We start from the raw sequence: 18,029 nt of genomic DNA, 5'->3' as shown, positions 1-18,029 counted from the left end.
TGACGAATTCCTTTGAAGTCACGTCATCCTCATGGTGTGTCCGCGCCACCATAGAAAGGGATGTTCATTAGTGGTTCCACAATTGCACATGGGCACTAGTTTGGCATTGGTGTAGGAAAGCCAAACGGGGAAGTTGCACCGTAAATGTTCAACTGGTTATTCAACATGTGCCGAGGTGAAATTCTTAGAATAGGATCTTCTAAGTGGTTATACTCTTACGGTGGAGTATGATAGTTCTTTTATAATTATGATTGTTGACGAGGCGTGGATATACCAAACATAACTCTCTAAATTTATACAATATGCAAATATCACAAAAAGCACGCACAATCTATCGAGCACTTAAAACCCGGTTGCTATAGCACTTAATGCAAGTATTCTTATCAAGTTCGTCCCGTGAGAGCGGTGTAAATTGTGTATTTGAAACTAATAGTTATCCTAGGGGTTTTGTTTGATTGGGGGGGGAGGGGGGGGGGGGGGGGGGGTTGCGAGAGATTTCAACTAACAACTAAATTTTGCAATAAACATACTCAAACTTATCTAGAAACAAGTAGCAAGTAATTAAGAAATGTAACATCCCGTTTTTCCCCTACACATTTAAAGGTACAAACTTAATCATTGTTACGCTTATAACTCGTTCGTTTATGTGATTAAAAGAGTTAAGGTGTTAGTTATGTGTAAATATATATATATATATATATTTGAGAACGCATGCACATATAAGTTTTTACATGGGTCTTGATAGCGTTAAGTCTCATGAGACTTAAAGACGAAGTTTAAACGTATATAGGAAGCGTGAACGAGGTGAACAAGTCGAATAAATCGATAGTTGTGTTAAGTTGTCAAGGTGGCCAGTTGCAGGCCATTGCCGCGCCGCGAGGGTCTTGGCCGCGCCGCGACAAACAAAGCAAACCAATTTCAGGAAGGGTATTAAGGCAACCAGAAAAATTAGTTAAATGCCGCGCCGCGACAAAAGTGGTCGCGCCGCGACATACAACGTGAACAAATTCCAGGAGGCTTGTTAACCATTCCGGGGAAATCAGTTAAATGCCGCGCCGCGACAATTGGGGCCGCGCCGCGACCCGCTGGGTGAACTGGTTCCGGGTTTTGTTTTTAAAATAATGTGATTGAGGGGTATAATCGTCTTTTCGCGTACAAATCTGATGGAGACTTTAAGTCTTAACCACTTATCCATTTTATTCATTTTCTTTTCCATTTTCTTCTCCATTATCCTCTCAAAACACAAAACCCACTTAGATTAAACTTGAGATTTGAAGGTGAAGAATTGAGATTCGATCTTAGGAGCAAGAAGTAATATTGTTCTCCTCGTTCTTAGCTACGACTTGATAGTGTTGGTAAGTCCTAACTCCATGTTTTGAGTTTTAATTGGTTTATGCTAGGGTTTGGTTCATTTGGAACTTGTAAGACCTATTTGGGGGTAATATGGGTGAATTTGGGTTATGTTGTTGTAATGAAACCCTAATAGCTATAATCTAGGGTTTGGTCATGTGAATTGTGAATTTTAAGTGTTAATTGTGTTGTTAGGCACTAATACACTTGTTAAATGATGAAAGCTTTGTAAATGGGTTAAGTTTGACCAAATTGGTAAGGCTAAGAGTTAAAATGGGTCAAATGGGTAATGTCGACCTAGTTTGGGCAAGATGGGTACGAAAATATCCTAAATGGTGTTAGTCGTTGATATTGGACTATAATCACTAGCTTTTGGTGATTTATGATGGGTCTTGGCCATTTATGGGCGGTTTTGGTGTAAATGAGTCATTTAATGCCATCGGGTCATAAAATGCTCAAGTGTTATATTTAATGCCATCATTTCATATTGATTGATTTGTTAGGGGATTTTAGATACTGAAATTAATTAAAACGCAACTATGGTTTTAGGTTAACATTTATACGTGATTGTATTTACACTTGTGTGTTTTTTCCACCCTTGCTCTCACACTCACCACCAACCTTTTCTGGTCATGTTTTTTTTTTTGAACTGCATCAGCGTATCATTTATTTTTTCAACGACACTTATCATTTGCACACACACACGCGTTCACACACGCGTTCGGGAGGAAACCCGAATCACATTACTGGAATCCTGAATGGATCCAAACCCCAACACCCCTGGGTCAATCTGGATATCCATGACCTAACCCCCACCCCAACACACCGGGAGAAAACCCCCCGGGGTCAATCTGGATATGGATATCCATGACCTAACCCCTACCCCAACACACAAGGTGAGGGTCGCATTTGGTGGATAGCAAATATATGTAATCATCTCCAAATTTTGTGGATGATGACGCAAAAGATCGCAAAGGTTTTTGGGATGCACGTCATACATTATATTGCTCACTCACCTAACGCCTGCCCCGGTCTCGTCCAGTCCTAATGACAAGGGTCTGGCACGCGGTGGGTCCCCCACGTGACGAATGTGGTGTTTTGTTTTAGTTTTATTACTATTGTGTTGATTTTATTATAAAAACACGTGATACAAACCTGCCATAAATGTTATTTTTCATAATCTACATGTTATTAACACAAGTTTAAGTTTAAGGTGCTGAGGTACTTGACACAAGTTTTAATGCTGAGGTACGGTTTTGTTACGGGATTTTAGATATTGAAATTAATTAAAACATAACTATGGTTTTAAAGTTGTTTTCAAGGATTATATTTTGAAATTTTAGGTTAACATTTGTATTTGTTTTGTGAGTTTTTTCCACCCGGTTCCACGAACTTCTTCAAACTTCTTCAATCGGTGAGTCATAAATGTTATTTAGTGTTTAAGCCTACAAACTATAATATATAAAATATAAAATGTATTAAGTTAGGGGATTTTCATAATCTACATGTTAATAACACGAGTTTAAGACAAGTTTAAGGTGCTTCATAATCTACGTGTTACACTCATGTATAGATTCATGTATAGATTGATTGATTTGTTATGGGATTTTAGATATTGAAATTAATTAAAAACATAACTATGGTTTAAAAATTATTTTCAAGGATTATATTTTATTTTAAAATTTTAGGTTAACATTTGTTTTGTGTGTTTTTTCCACCCGGTTCCAGGAACTTCAACTTCAATCACACAAACCAAGTTTTGTGTTGATTTTATTATAAAAACGAGTGAGTCATAAATGTTATTAATTGTTTAAGCTTGCAAACTATAATATATAAAATATAAAATGTATTAAGTTAGGGGATTTTCAACATGTTATTAACACATGTTTAAGGTGCTGAGACACACTGAGGATTGATTTATTTGTTATGGGATTTTAGATATTGAAATTAATTAAAAACGTAAATATGGTTTTAAAGTTTTTAAAGTTGCTTGTAAGGATTATATTTTGAAATTTTAGGTTAACATTTTGTTTTAGGTGTTTTTTCCATTAGGTTCCAGGAACTTCAACTTCAATCGGTTTCAGGAACCAAGTTTTGTGTTTAAGCTTACAAACTATAATATATAAAATATAAAATGTATTAAGTTAGGGGATTTTCATATTATTAACACAAGTTTGCTGAGAAACACTAAACACTGAAGGGGATTTTAGATATTGAAATTAATTAAAAAGGTAAGTATGGTTTTAAAGTTGTTTTCAAGGATTATATTTTGAAATTTTAGGTTAACATTTGTATTTGTTTGTTTTGTGTGTTTTTTCCACTAGGTTCCAGGAACTCAACTTCTTCAATCGGGTTCCAGGAACCAAAGCTTACAACCTATAATATATAAAATATAAAATGTATTAAGTTAGGGGATTTTCATAATCATAACAAGTTTAGTTTAAGGTGCTAAGACACACTCATATTGAAATTAATTAAAAAGGTAAGTATGGTTTTAAAGTTGTTTTCAATTGAAATTTTAGGTCAACATTTGTATTTATTTTGTGTGTTTTTTCCACTAGGTTCCAAGAACTTCAACTTAGGAACCAAGTTTTGTGTTTAAGCTTACAAACTATAATATATAAAATATAAAATGTATTAAGTTAGGGGATTTTTATATTATTAACACAAGTTAATAATAGATATTGAAATTAATAATATAAAATGTATTAAGTTTGTTGAGAAGCACTCACGGGATTTTAGATATTGAAATTAATTATAAAGGTAAGTATGGTTTTAAAGTTGTTTTTAAGGATTATATTTTGAAATTTTAGGTTAACATTTGTATTTGTTTTGTGTGTTTTTGGGTTCTAGGAACAAATTTTTGTGTTTAAGCTTACAAACTATAATATATAAAATATAAAATGTATTAAGTTAGGGGATTTTCATAATCTACATGTTATTAACACAAGTTTAAGGTGCTAAGACACACACTCACGGGATTTTATATATTGAAATTAATTAAAAACATAAGTATGGTTTTAAAGTTGTTTTCAAGGATTATATTTTGAAATTTTAGGTTAACATTTGTTTTTATTTTTGTGTGTTTTTTTCCACTAGGTTGAACTTAATCGGGTTCTAGGAACCAAGTTTTGTGTTTAAGCTTACAAACTATAATATATAAAATATAAAATGGGATTTTCATAATCTACATGTTAAGGTGGTGTAGGGGATTTTATATATTGAAATTAATTAAAAACATAAGTATGGTTTTAAAGTTGTTTTCAAGGATTATATTTTGAAATTTTAGGTTAACATTTGTTTTTGTGTGTTTTTTCCACCATGAATTAAACTTCAACTTGAATGGTTCCAGGAACCAAGTTTTGAGGTTAAGCTTACAAACTATAATATATAAAATATAAAATGTATTAAGTTAGGGGATTTTCAACTCAGGGGATTTTAGATATTGAAATTAATTAAAAACGTAAGTATGGTTTAAAGTTGTTTTCAAGGATTATATTTTGAAATTTTAGGTTAACATTTGGATTTGTTTTGTGTGTTTTTTCCACTAGGTTCCAGGAACTTTAACTTCAATGGGTTCCAGGAACCAAGTTTTGTGTTTAAGCTTACAAACTATAATATATAAAATATAAAATGTATTAAGTTAGGGATTTTCATAATCTACATGTTATTAACACAAGTTTAGTTTAAGGTGCTAAGACAATATGACACTCATATTGAAAGAAATTAATTAAAAAGGTAAGTATGTTTTTAAAGTTGTTTTCAATTGAAATTTTAGGTTAACATTTGTATTTGTTTTGTGTGATTTTTCCACTAGATTCCAAGAACTTCAACTTAGGAACCAAGTTTTGTGTTTAAGCTTACAAACTATAATATATAAGATATAAAATGTATTAAGTTAGGGGATTTTCATAATCTACATGTTATTAACACAAGTTTAGTTTAAGGTGGTAAGACACACTCAGGGGATTTTGTATATTGAAATTAATTAAAAACATAAGTATGGTTTTAAAGTTGTTTTAAAGGATTATATTTTGAAATTTTAGGTTAACATTTGTTTTTGTGTGTTTTTTCTACTAGGTTTCAACTTGAATCGGGTTCCAGGAAGAAGTTTTGAGCTTAAGCTTACAAACTATAATATATAAAATATAAAATGTATTAAGTTAGGGGATTTTTATATTATTAACACAAGTTAATAATAGATATTGAAATTAATAATATAAAATGTATTAAGTTTGCTGAGAAACACTCAGGGGATTTTAGATATTGAAATTAATTAAAAAGGTAAGTATGGTTTTAAAGTTGTTTTCAAGGATTATATTTTGAAATTTTAGGTTAACATTTGTATTTGTTTTGTGTGTTTTTGGGTTTTAGGAACCAAGTTTTGTGTTTAAGCTTACAAACTATAATATATAAAATATAAAATGTATTAAGTTAGGGGATTTTCATAATCTACATGTTATTAACACATATAAAGTTTAAGTTGCTAAGACACACACTCAGGGGATTTTATATATTGAAATTAATTAAAAACATAAGTATGGTTTTAAAGTTGTTTTCAAGGATTATATTTTGAAATTTTAGGTTAACATTTTTTTTGTTTTTGTGTGTTTTTTCCACTAGGTTCCAGGAACTTAATCGGGTTCTAGGAACCAAGTTTTGTAACCAAGTTTTGTGTTTAAGCTTACAAACTATAATATATAAAAGTTGTTTTCTAGGATTATATTTTGAAATTTTAGGTTAACATTAGTTTCATTTTCTATGTTTTAGTTCCCGAGAATACACATAACATATTTTATATTACATTCCTTTCTATCATTATTCATTCATTCTCATTCCTTTCCACTTAAAATTAAAAAAAGTCCCTAAAAAAACTCGCGGTTAGTTTCCTCTATTTTGTTTATCAAGGTTGATCTAATAGGATTTACATCGCTAATGTTCTGTTTTGTTCACATCGCAAGACCTAATGTACTCAAACTTCTTTGAATTTCTCTATTTCTCTATGTTATAGAACATTCTTATTTGATGACGACGTCACCGCCCATCTTTCAGATAAACGTTTCTTACCCTACAAACAGACGATTAATATAATCCCATGCTTAGATGTTGGTGATACAATTTATGTATCGCTAAGGGTTCCATAAAACCGTTTTAAAAAACCAAGAAAATAGGGTTTGATACAATTTGCAATCTCTTCATGACCCGTATAGTTCCAGGTTTAATGTTCATAATCATGAACTTTGCAAAATTAAGAAGAGAATAATAATTCAGGACTCGTTTTATTATGATTATTATCTATCACCTTGGAAGGTTTAAGAATTGTGATGCGTTTTGCATAGTGTATATACTTCGTGAGAACAAAGAATTAGGTTCTTGTACAAACTTGAGAAACACATCTTTGAACTTAAAACTTAAAACTTAAAACTTAGATAAACGTTTTGCTTCCATAAACTTTTCTCTCTCTCTGTCTTTTTTTTTTTTTTTTTGAAAGATCAAAGAATAAAGAATACATAAGTAAACAAAGCAACACCCATGACATAAGTAAGCTATAAGAAGTCAGCATTTATTTCTCGAGCAAGGAAAAACACCCTTATTTTCAGAAACTCCTCATTTTATCTCAATCCAAGGTGTTCTTCAAGGAGAAGAGTGAAAAAAAAACCTCCGACTCCTCCTTTTGGTGTAGGTTTAACATCAAATATCACAGGGTTTGTTATCCATATTAACCATTATTAATGTTTTTTTACCACGATGCTTGAATGTCTAAAAACAATTTTTGGGGGGCTACTAACACATCACACATTGCTAATTACGTCACCACGATGAATTTGAACAATTACTTAACAAGGTGGATAGGATATTAGCGCACGCAATTAGCCTATTTCTCGGAGGGATTGCAAAAAGATATTGAATTATTTCGTTGGAAGATGGGTTTGATACATTCCGCTATCACTATTCCTTACCAATAATAACACTCAATTGGCTTTACCAATAGTCCCTTGCAACAATAATAATCAAAAGAGTAGTGAAAATCCAAATAGAAAAAGGTTAACACAATGGTGTAAGATCGCATAGCCCAAACACAATGTCCTGCAATATAAGCCCAAGAGTCCATTCTTTTCTAAAACCAATTGGTATTAGAGGGACTTCCCCTTAGACTTATATACATACATTTGTTTTTGTCTCCCTCCTATGTGGGATAGGTTTGCACGCCCAACAATCCTCCCCTCAAACCGAAGACCACATCACCGAGCCTCCCCTTCAACGATACTCCCGCCATCTTATATCACCGGTCTTTTTTCTTTCACTTTTCTTTCACTACCGAGACACGCCTCTTATACCGCCGATCTCTTTCTTTCACTTTTCTTTCACCATCGGGACACGCCGCACTTCCACGCCTTGGGAAGGAAGACTTTCGATATAAGGCACCATGGCTCCATTATCGTTGGCAAACTGAGGGGTGTGCCATGTCGCACCGTGCGCTTAGGGGTGCGCCACCACTGCGTCGTTCACCACATCGGGCTATAGCCTAGCTCTGATACCATTTGTAAGATCGCATAGCCCAAACACAATGTCCTGCAATATAAGCCCAAGAGTCCATCCTTTTCTAAAACCAATTGGTATTAGAGGGACTTCCCCTTAAACTTATATACATACATTTGTTTTTGTCTCCCTCCTATGTGGGATAGGTTTGCACGCCCAACAAATGGAAGAAAAACGAGCTAAAAAATCAATTGTTTTTATTGTGACCAACGCTACACACACTCCACTCCACGTCATAAATAAATGTAGTGGTTTCACTAGAAGTGATATTGTAATGTGAACGAAGATTACTCACCACCAAACAATGAGGGTAAAACAAAAGGATCACATACTCATTTTGATTCAGGTAGTACACATAATTTCTTGGATTTAGAAACGGCCAAGAAAGAAATTGGGATGCCAACAATGTCAGTGATGATGGTACCTGGTGGAAACATGGAAACAGAATATTTTTTTTTTTTTGCAAAAAAGGGAGAATTATATTAATAATCAAAGTACAAACATACACAACCACCCCAACAAAACACAACCCAATACATAAACAATACCACAAACAATCACTCAACCCTTACAAATTACATTTCCACTTAATATTCCACACCAACTCTACCTTTTGCACGTCTTTTGAACTTTTAACCTTCAAGGTCAACAACTTTCATCCGAATAAATTCCTTTATGCATTCGGCCAACTCAGCTTCATCTCTCGTCAGATTTCTTTCCATCCACACATGATCATGATACACAGATGCAGCTGTTAGGATATTAGGACCCAAACAACGCTAGTAATTCTACAAGACTACTAGCCGAGTAGTGATACTATCAAGATCACTCAACCCACTTAATGAACGAAAGATTAAAATGCAAGAAATGTAAGAACGACACAAGATATAACGTGGTTATATGCAATCGTTGTGATTGCTTTAGTCCACGGGCCAACTAGAGATCGTTTATTTACTGAATATTTGAGAGTGGTGTGATACAATTGCATACAATGAGTTCTATATATAGAGAAAACAAGAACACCATGAAACTTCAACTTGATCTTCAAGTGTGCTAGCAATCATGAAAGATAAACCAACTAGCCATGCTTTCCACCTTGTATTGGCATGATCACAGCCCTAATTTTAGGTGTAAAGTGATCAACTTTGCACCTAAAGTAAAAGGAGGCCAAAGCATGCTCGGATGTAAAGGTTGCAACTTGCCAAATTGCTGACAGAGAGGCGATGCGCCGCATCTGAAAGAGATGCGCCGCATCCCTATAGTTTTCCACGTTTCAGATTCAAGTACCGGCTCCAGATGCGCCGCATCTGGATCTGGATGCACCGCATCTAACCCCTTTGATGCGCCATTTCAGCTCAATGCTCCGCATCTAAAATCTTCGGACTATTTTGCTGCATGGATGCGCCGCATCCTTAGAGTGATGCGCCGCATTTCACTGTTTCACGCTTACCGAAATCTGCAAAATTCGTGCAACACCTTAACTCACCTTTTGTGGCGCTTTTTCCTACTTTGTTTAAATTTCTCCATACTCCAAAAGCAGCCAACACCAATCTTGTGATAATTTTCCAAATATGATTACTAAAAGGATATTTGGACATTTGCATAACAATATCACTAAGCTTATTAGGCAGGCCCTTGGATAATAACATTTTCTTCATGCTTAACCAAACTTTTCCAGAATACTTGCAACTAAAGAATAAGTTCTTGAAATTAACCATCCATTTCAACATTCTTGCCTACTCTATCCCATACAGCTAGCCACAGAATAAAAGCATGATTAGGAACAATTTGAGGAAACCACACAATGTGACCTCACTCTTTAACTAGACCCTCAACCCTTAGGTCTAACCAAGCCTGCTTTGTAGAATAAGGGACTTTTTTATTGTCTTTGGTGATCCAAACAACTTCATCTTGCTTATCAGACCATCTAGGTATTTTAATTTTTTCCACGATAGGAAATTTAACAATCCACTCATCTGGCCAACTCTCACCATGATCATCCCTATATTGATCTATAACCATATCATCTTTAAACCCTGAAATTATACCTTTTTTGTTCTGGATACAATCTGCTCCACACATACCAAACAGAAGTATTTTGACCATTCCCAATCTCATAATATACATGCTTTTTAATCATATCTCTCAACCCCAAAACTTGTTTCCAATTCCAGGTATCATTAATATCACCCTCCCTGCACTTCCCAAATACTCCTATTTTCAAGTTTCACAATATTGACCCACTTGTACCATAATGAATCTTTTTTTATCACAATTTTCCAAAGTTGTTTCATTAAAAGAATCTCATTCCATTCTTTTAATGGCTTAATCCCAAGGCCACCTTGATCCTTAGGCATACATACATACTTTTTACCAGGCAATTCTTGCTTTACCTCTAACAGTCACAGGAAATTCTTCAACACTTTTTCAATCTCATTTAAAATAGTATTGGGAAGCATGAACACAGTGGAGGTTAAAACAGAGTTAATGAGTAATAACCTTCCAGCATAAGATAACTTTCTATTTCCTCCAATTGTTCACCTTACTCTTCACTTTATCTATCAAGCTCTTACAATCAGCAACACTAGGTCTTTTGGCCAACAAAGGAATCCCTAAATATCTCACAGGCAATTTACCTACCAACCAACAGGAAATGGCAAAATACTTAATATTTTTTTGTTTTATGACAAAAGGAACACTCCCAAAATAGATTGAACTTTGGGATAGATATAAACCTGAAACATGACTAAATTTCTCTAGAGCCTGTGTTTAATCACCTTCACAGATTCTTCATCACCATGAAAAAGGAGTAACAAGTCATCAGCAAAACTCACATGGGTCAATTTTAGTTTCTTACACCCATGATGATATTTAAAGGCAGGATTTTTTTACCAATCTGCTTCAGATGAAGCACCTCCATTACTATTGTAAACAAGTATGTCCACTTGCCTTAACCCTCTTCCTACCCATGTATACCAGCATTAATACAAACCATACCCCACCAAAATGCTTTCCTAAAAAAACTCCAAGTCACTGTATCATAAGCTTTTTGGATGTCAATCTTCATGGCAAATCTATGGGGCCCATTTTTCCTATTATACCCTTTAAGCAATTCATGAGTTATCATGATATTATCTTCAATACGACTAACAATTCAAATCCAATCCCTTTTTTAATCTGCATTGTAATAATCTTGTTGCTAATGCACAAGTCATTGTGAAAAGTTGACTTATATTCCAAAGTGGCACGGTAGTGGTAGCAGCACTTGGAGGATGTGAAATGGTGCTTGGAATACAATGGAGTTGAATTCAATGGCGACTAAAACATGGGCAAATGGCAAGAAAATAAACAAAATGGTGGAAGCAGAATGCAATTGTGCATTTACCCTTCTACCTTTATATCAGGCATATGGAACAAAGGTACTACATTACCTCAGCCTTATTGACACTGTTTTGACCCAAAGAGTTGCCACCTCCACGTGTTTTTGACCATCAGATCCCACTAGAAACAGAAACATATGCAAATTGAACAAGCATACTATACTAAAAAAAAAAAAAAGACAAGTTTCCTATACCCATTAATGATGAATTAAGGGGTTCGAGTGTGTTCACAAAATTGGATTTAAGGTCCGGATACCATCAAATTATGATGACATTTCAAATGAGGGACACTAACGCACCTTCCACCTTTCAAGCTTTAATGAACCACGTTTTCAAGCCCTTTTTACGCAAGTTTACACTTGTTTTCTTTGACGATATATACTGATTTACAGCTCATCAGTGGAAGTTATGAGGGTCAACGAAGTATTTGCAAAGTTATCCAAGTGTGTATGTGTGGAGTACGTGGGGCATGTAATTTCATCTAAAGGTGTTGCTAGTGAGTGATCCAAGTAAGATAAAAGCTATGAGAAATTGGCCAACACCAACAAGTTTGAAACAATTGAGAGGATTCTTAGGGTTAATAAGAATTCATGGCGGTATTGGCATCATCGGGTCCGTTTTACAACAATAGGGGCACACCCGGTGGGGCCATTTTACAACAATAGGGGCACACCCGGTGGCTTACTTGAGCAAATCTTTATCCCAACGACATCAAACTTCAAACTTTGTCTACTTGAATTCATGGCGGTTATTAAAGCTTTGGAGAAATGGAGGGGGTACCTTTTGGATGGACACTTTAAAATCAAAACGGATCACTTAAGTTTGAAGTACCTGCTTGACCCCAACGACCCAAATGAAATGGCTGCCCAAATTAATGGGTTTTGATTATGAAATTATATACAAATATGTGTTTCCACCATCCCTATTGACCAACAAAGTGTAGATGTCGACATTTAAACTGGTAGGTTAGCTAAATGCAGATGTGTGTCAAAACATTATAAATTGAAGAGTGGTAGATTGGAAAGGAAGTCCAAAATTGTGGTGGGAGCTAACACACAAATACCATTTGATCTCATAAAACACTTTCATAATGACCCACCCTAATGGTGGGCATTCAGGAGAATCATCCACTATACACAAGCTAAAATCATGTTTTTACTGGAGGAAATGTTGAGATTTGCCTACACTGCAAGTACTCGAATTTGGTCAGACATTACAATTTACAATGGACTTTATGGATGGCTTACCACTTTCCAGCGGTAAAAGTGCAATATTTGTAGTGGTAGATGGGTTAAGTAAACTGAGGTGGTCACGACTGGAGAAAAGCCTAAAGAATGGACAAAATGACGGCTTATAATCATCATCCTGCAGGTGGTCAACAAGTACTTTGGGAATGCTATTTGCGGTAAAGAATGGACAAAATGGCTTTCGTTGGCCGAGTATTGGTACCATACCAATTACCATACATCTATTAACACTAACACCACCACCACCACCCCACCCCACCCCATTGGAAGTAGTTTTATGGTCAAACACCTCCTGCAGTCAGTCGTGTCTAGTTGACACAGGTCATTAAGCCATTTCTGTTTTGAAGTTTGCCCAAGCTGGTATGAAGAATTTTGCAGTGCAGACCCTTAAACGTTCTGACAGAGGTTTTTGTGGTTGGTGATTGGGTTTATGTCAAACTCCAACCCCACCCACAAGTTACTCTCTGAGAGGTACTAAGCAAACGAAGTTGTCACTATGGAAGTGTAGCAGTTTCCATTTGCTTCAATTCCTAAGCTATGGTTCTGTTTTAATTGAGTTCCACTTTCCACTTGACATTCTTGTGGTGAAGAATATTTTTAAGAAGGGAGGGATTGTCAAACTACCACCATATCAAATAAAGAATAACTAACGGTCTAATTGACTTAAAACAAAACAACCATAACCGTGGGTTTGGTTTTTGACTTAAACCCATTACAGAAAGATATACCACACTACCATGTCCCCAAAAAAAAAAAAAAAAAACCATTACAATAAGATAGCCAAAAAGCATAAACTTGCAAAAAACCATTACAAAGTTCAAAGAAGCAACCAACATCAAACGTCACATCTATCTATTTAATCTATGGAATATAATAAAAATCTCTTAACATGAACTTGTTTGAAATCATACCCCCACGTACCTCATCCTCCAAGTCCTTGTATATCTCAAATAAAAAACTTGGGTAGACACGTCTCAAACGGTTGTCAATACTGATTTTGCTAAGTTCCTGCGGGGTAATCTCTGTGTCGCCCATATTAACTTGGTTTGGTTCAACACTTGGATGCTCCAAAGCATTTCGTATGAAACGTAGCAACCTTACAGGTAACGTCTTGTTATAAGGATTCTTTCTTGTTCGTACTACTTGTCCTTGAGCATCAGTTGTCTCTGTAACCTCTAGAATGTCAATCATAGTTGTGTGAAATAACCTCCCCCAATTGCCTTTAACATTAACCGCATTGATGATAGGACTTAGACGTGTGTCTGAAACTTGGTCTTCACGCATCGTGTTGCTTACGGCTACTAAAAAGTCAATTCTTTTTTCTTTTGACCAGCACCAAGGCTGTTTCTTTGACCATGAGTACCATAAAGTACCCGAATCCAAATGACCTTGCAAATACACTTGCCTGCATTTTCAAATTTCAAATATGTTTATAAATATATATATATTTTTTTTTTTAATTATTATTTATGATATTAATAATTAATCTCACAACCACATAAAAACTAACCTCTTATCATCCAAATTCACAAGAGTCTCAATCAAATCTTTCATTTCTAGTAAATCATGCATACATGATAGCATGTTTCGAATCGTGGTGTATTCAATGACATCAGGATAATCACTTTGGGGAATGTATGACCCATTTGTGAAAATGTGACATAGAACTTGACCGACGTTGAACAACTCTTTATCATAAACTGCAATGCAATTAAATTAATCAAGTATTAGATAACAACAGGATACTCTTCATTATTCTTTAAAAAAAAGGCTTGGGACATTGTTGGTAAACATATTTGTGATGCAGTGGTGAGATTAATGCAACCCTAATCTCCCTAATACTCCACTCCACTCCACTTATAGTAAGTGCATGAGTAAAGTCTTGACTAAAGGGTGGTCTGAATAACAAATCAAATGAGGGATTAGATGATTAATGGAGAGATAAAATGGCTATTATTTCAAAGGAGGGAGAGGGCTAAGACCCCTTACCTTTAGTAATGGAGGTGGAGGTGGTGTTTGGTTTAATCTTAAAACACAATATTAACGCTAACATAGTAGGAACTCGAACTATTTGATAGAATATTTGTAAATCAACAGGGAACAAATCCCATCCCTTGTAAATAATACACTACATTAGTTACATAACTACTGGATGATAGGAAACCTTTGTAATATAATCCGCAATCACAATACAATTGTTAGGGGCAGTAATGGTGGTAGTGCGGTGGTGTTTGCAAGGGCGGAGAATGAGATCAGAATCTTCCATTTTTGTTGATTTGATCAGAATCTTCTACACACAGCCTTTTTCCTTTTCCTTAAATTTATACGGAGTATTTGATTTGATACCCGTTTTGAATTAATTGGATTTGATTAAAAACAGCGGAATAGTGAATTGAATATTAAGTATCAAATCAAATAGATTAACAAAATTTAATAATTAAATATATTAGTATGAATAAAATAAATATATATAAAAATAAATAAATACATTACCTGCTGCTACCTCAGCACTTGTTCTTCCTAACTTGGAAATGCAATTCACCGGATCCCCTATTTTCAGAACACCTTCATTCTCGGATGGTTTGTAAATAATGCTACAATAATGGATGGAATTATGAAATACACCTTTATCGTGCAAATATTTAACCCCTTTCAGAACCCCTTTAATATCTTTAATCCAGTTCCCAGTAAATCTAGTTTCATCATGTCTGTTTACCAAATGGTTGAAGTGCTGATGTACGTAATCTCTTACAGTATACACAAATGGCTCGAACGCAACCGCCCAATCAACCCTACGCCTCCTAATACCTCTCATTTGTAAAACGTTTTTGGAATTGGTCACCAAAAAGTTATTGTACACCAAGGAAAACGATTCTAGTGGATATACACCCACAGATGCTTCACGGCATCTATATCTTCCCCGATACAATCCCCTAGATACCAGTAAATTTTCGTAAATATCTATAAGTTGAAATGAATTTATGAACTCGAGCTCAAGAGGATCATTCATACAGAAGTTCGGCATAAACGCCATTGAATTACGGTAATGTGTTTTGGATTTGCAGGTATGCAAGAATAATGATGAATAAAACGAATAAATTGGGGAATTTTCTATAATAGTGAAATCTGATTGGTTGATACACGTACACAAGGATACACGCAGTTTAAATCCTGTCTATTGGATTAAATTTAATCAACGGTTTGGAATACAAAAAAAAAAAAAAAAAAAAAAAAAAAGTGAAGCAAAAATGAGATGTAAAGGATGGTGTGTTTCTATGCTCGATTAATTTGAGGAAAACTTGAGCTACAATTTTTTTTTTTTTGAAAAGCAAAAATTCATTAAAACCCAACACGAAAATTACAAGGCTGATGTGATCCATTGGGCCATGGATCATCCACACGAGTATATCATACAGACATGAGATGCTGCAGGTAGCAGCCTAACAGAAACAAAAATAGCTACACACTAGACTCGAATAATTACATACACTAACAATACGAGAGAATACAAAGCCAGACAATCACGGAGTGTTTAGATAAATATTTGGGTTGGAAATCCACGTGCACCAGTCGAGTTTTCTCCCTCTTGCTCTATTAGAAATCCAATCGAACGACCTTATTTGTATCTCATTTAGAGCAACCGGTGCATTCCAAGTTTTACCTTTGAATACCAAGTTGTTCCGGTTACTCCAAATTAGGTACGCACAAGACCACTTTAAAGCTTGCCACAGTTTTTTCCCATGGAGCGAAGAGGAGTGATTAACGTTGTCGTTTAGGAGCTCGGAAAAGGAGATGTTTGAGACATTCCCTAAACCCCACCAATTAAATACACGATCCCAAATATCACGAGCAAGTTTACATTGGAAGAGTGCGTGATCCACCGACTCTAATTCTTCATCGCACAAAGGACACCCGCACGGTATGCAAATCAATACCTCTTTTGTCGAGTTCAATCCTTACGGGCAATCTTTTTTTTAACGCTCGCCAAGTAAAGATTTCTATTTTTTTTTTTGGAACAAGGCTATTACGAAGAGTGCATTGCTGTGAGGTGAAGGGTCGAAGCATCTGTTCATCAAGAATGGCAGCTAACTTTTTGAGAGTAAGCTGCCCATTCGAGGATAGACTCCAGCGCCATGAATCCTTCTCCCTGCTGTTGACCGAAACTGTAGAAAGAAGCTGACGCAGGTTGTTGAGTTCTCCTGACGTTCGACCAAAAGGCTCTCGAGACCAGCAACATTTCATATCCACAATACCAGACTCTCGGACGATACGATCTTAAGTCTATATAGCCTAGGAAAAAGAGTGCAAAGCTTGTCATCACCCACCCAATGTTCATGCCAAAATGATGTAGAGCCACCGTCACCAATTAATTTGATAAATGAATTTCGAAAGGGGATGCTCATATCTTCCATGGATGTACCTGCAAGAATGATATTACGCCACACGCTCGGAGATTGGTTATTACCATTGTCCGACAAAAGGCCACCACACAACCCGTATAAGCTACGAATAACTTTGGTCCAAAGCGAGTCGGTTTCGGTTTTAAACCTCCACCACCACTTTCCCCAAAAGATCAAGGTTTTTGTTCTTTAGTGACCCGATATTTAACCCCCCATTGTCAAAGGTATTAATGACATTTTCCCATTTTACCCAAGGTATTTTGAGACCCGAACCCGTCCCACCCCAAAAAAATGATCTCCTCACACTCTCAAGATGATTAATCACACATGGCGGAGCTCGGAATAACGAGAAGTAATACAACGGTAGACTAGTAAGAACCGATTTAAGCAAGACTAATCTTCCCCCAATTGACAACGAACGCATTTTCCAACTTGAGAGTCTCGTGTTAAATTTGTCTATTGCCGGATTCCAATCTCTAAGTTTATTCATTTTCGACCCAATAGGTAAGCCAAGATATACGAATGGGAAACTACCGACTTGGCATCCCATGAGATTGGCTACGAAGCTAACTTCCTCAAGATCAACCCCTACGTCGTACACACAACTTTTTTGGAAGTTAACTTTTAAACCCGACGATAGCTCGAAGCATTTTAAAAGGTTTCTAAGACTAAAAGCATTCGATCTACTCCATTCGCCGAAGAATATGGTATCATCCGCATATTGAAGATGCGATACTAATACCTTATCATTCCCGACTTCAATCCCCTTAAAAGTCTTCTATCCGTTGCCGCTTTTGTAAGGATATTTAACCCCTCTGCTGCTAGGATGTAGAGAAATGGGGAGAGGGGGTCGCCTTGCCTTACTCCCCTACCAAGTGAAAATTCACTAGTAGGAGCACCATTAACGAGAATGGAAATAGAGGCCGAATGTAAACAACTCGAAATCCAATTACTCCATTTAAGTCCGAACCCCATACACCGCATTACATCTAAAAGGAATTTCCAATTGAGACTATTAAAGGCCTTTTCGAAATCAACTTTGAAGATTATTCCTTTTTTACGATTAGCCTTAAGGAAATCGATGGTTTCATTTGCAATTAAGGCACCATCAA

At 35.6% G+C, this 18,029-nt stretch overlaps 2 protein-coding genes across 2 annotated transcripts; both read right to left on the bottom strand.

Moving 5' to 3' along the window:
* Nucleotides 1-13,348: 13,348 nt before the first annotated feature.
* LOC139899051 (uncharacterized) lies at nt 13,349-15,426 on the bottom strand. Its single transcript, XM_071881864.1, has 3 exons — nt 15,011-15,426; nt 14,028-14,217; nt 13,349-13,922 (listed from the first exon to the last, which is right to left on the bottom strand). The coding sequence occupies exons 1-3, from the start codon at nt 15,330-15,332 to the stop codon at nt 13,379-13,381; spliced, it is 1,056 nt and encodes a 351-aa protein (XP_071737965.1). The 5' UTR covers nt 15,333-15,426; the 3' UTR covers nt 13,349-13,378.
* Nucleotides 15,427-16,038: 612 nt separating this feature from the next.
* Nucleotides 16,039-16,759, bottom strand: LOC139902362 (uncharacterized). Its single transcript, XM_071884998.1, has 2 exons — nt 16,453-16,759; nt 16,039-16,409 (listed from the first exon to the last, which is right to left on the bottom strand). Exons 1-2 carry the CDS (start codon nt 16,757-16,759, stop codon nt 16,039-16,041), a joined length of 678 nt encoding a protein of 225 aa, XP_071741099.1.
* Between the last annotated feature and the right edge of the window lie 1,270 nt (nt 16,760-18,029).

This window comes from Rutidosis leptorrhynchoides, chromosome 3, assembly GCF_046630445.1.
Source record: "Rutidosis leptorrhynchoides isolate AG116_Rl617_1_P2 chromosome 3, CSIRO_AGI_Rlap_v1, whole genome shotgun sequence".
NCBI classification, from domain to species: Eukaryota; Viridiplantae; Streptophyta; class Magnoliopsida; order Asterales; family Asteraceae; genus Rutidosis; species Rutidosis leptorrhynchoides.
Note: the sequence above shows the minus strand (reverse complement) of the source record. Positions and strands in the feature narration are given on the sequence as shown.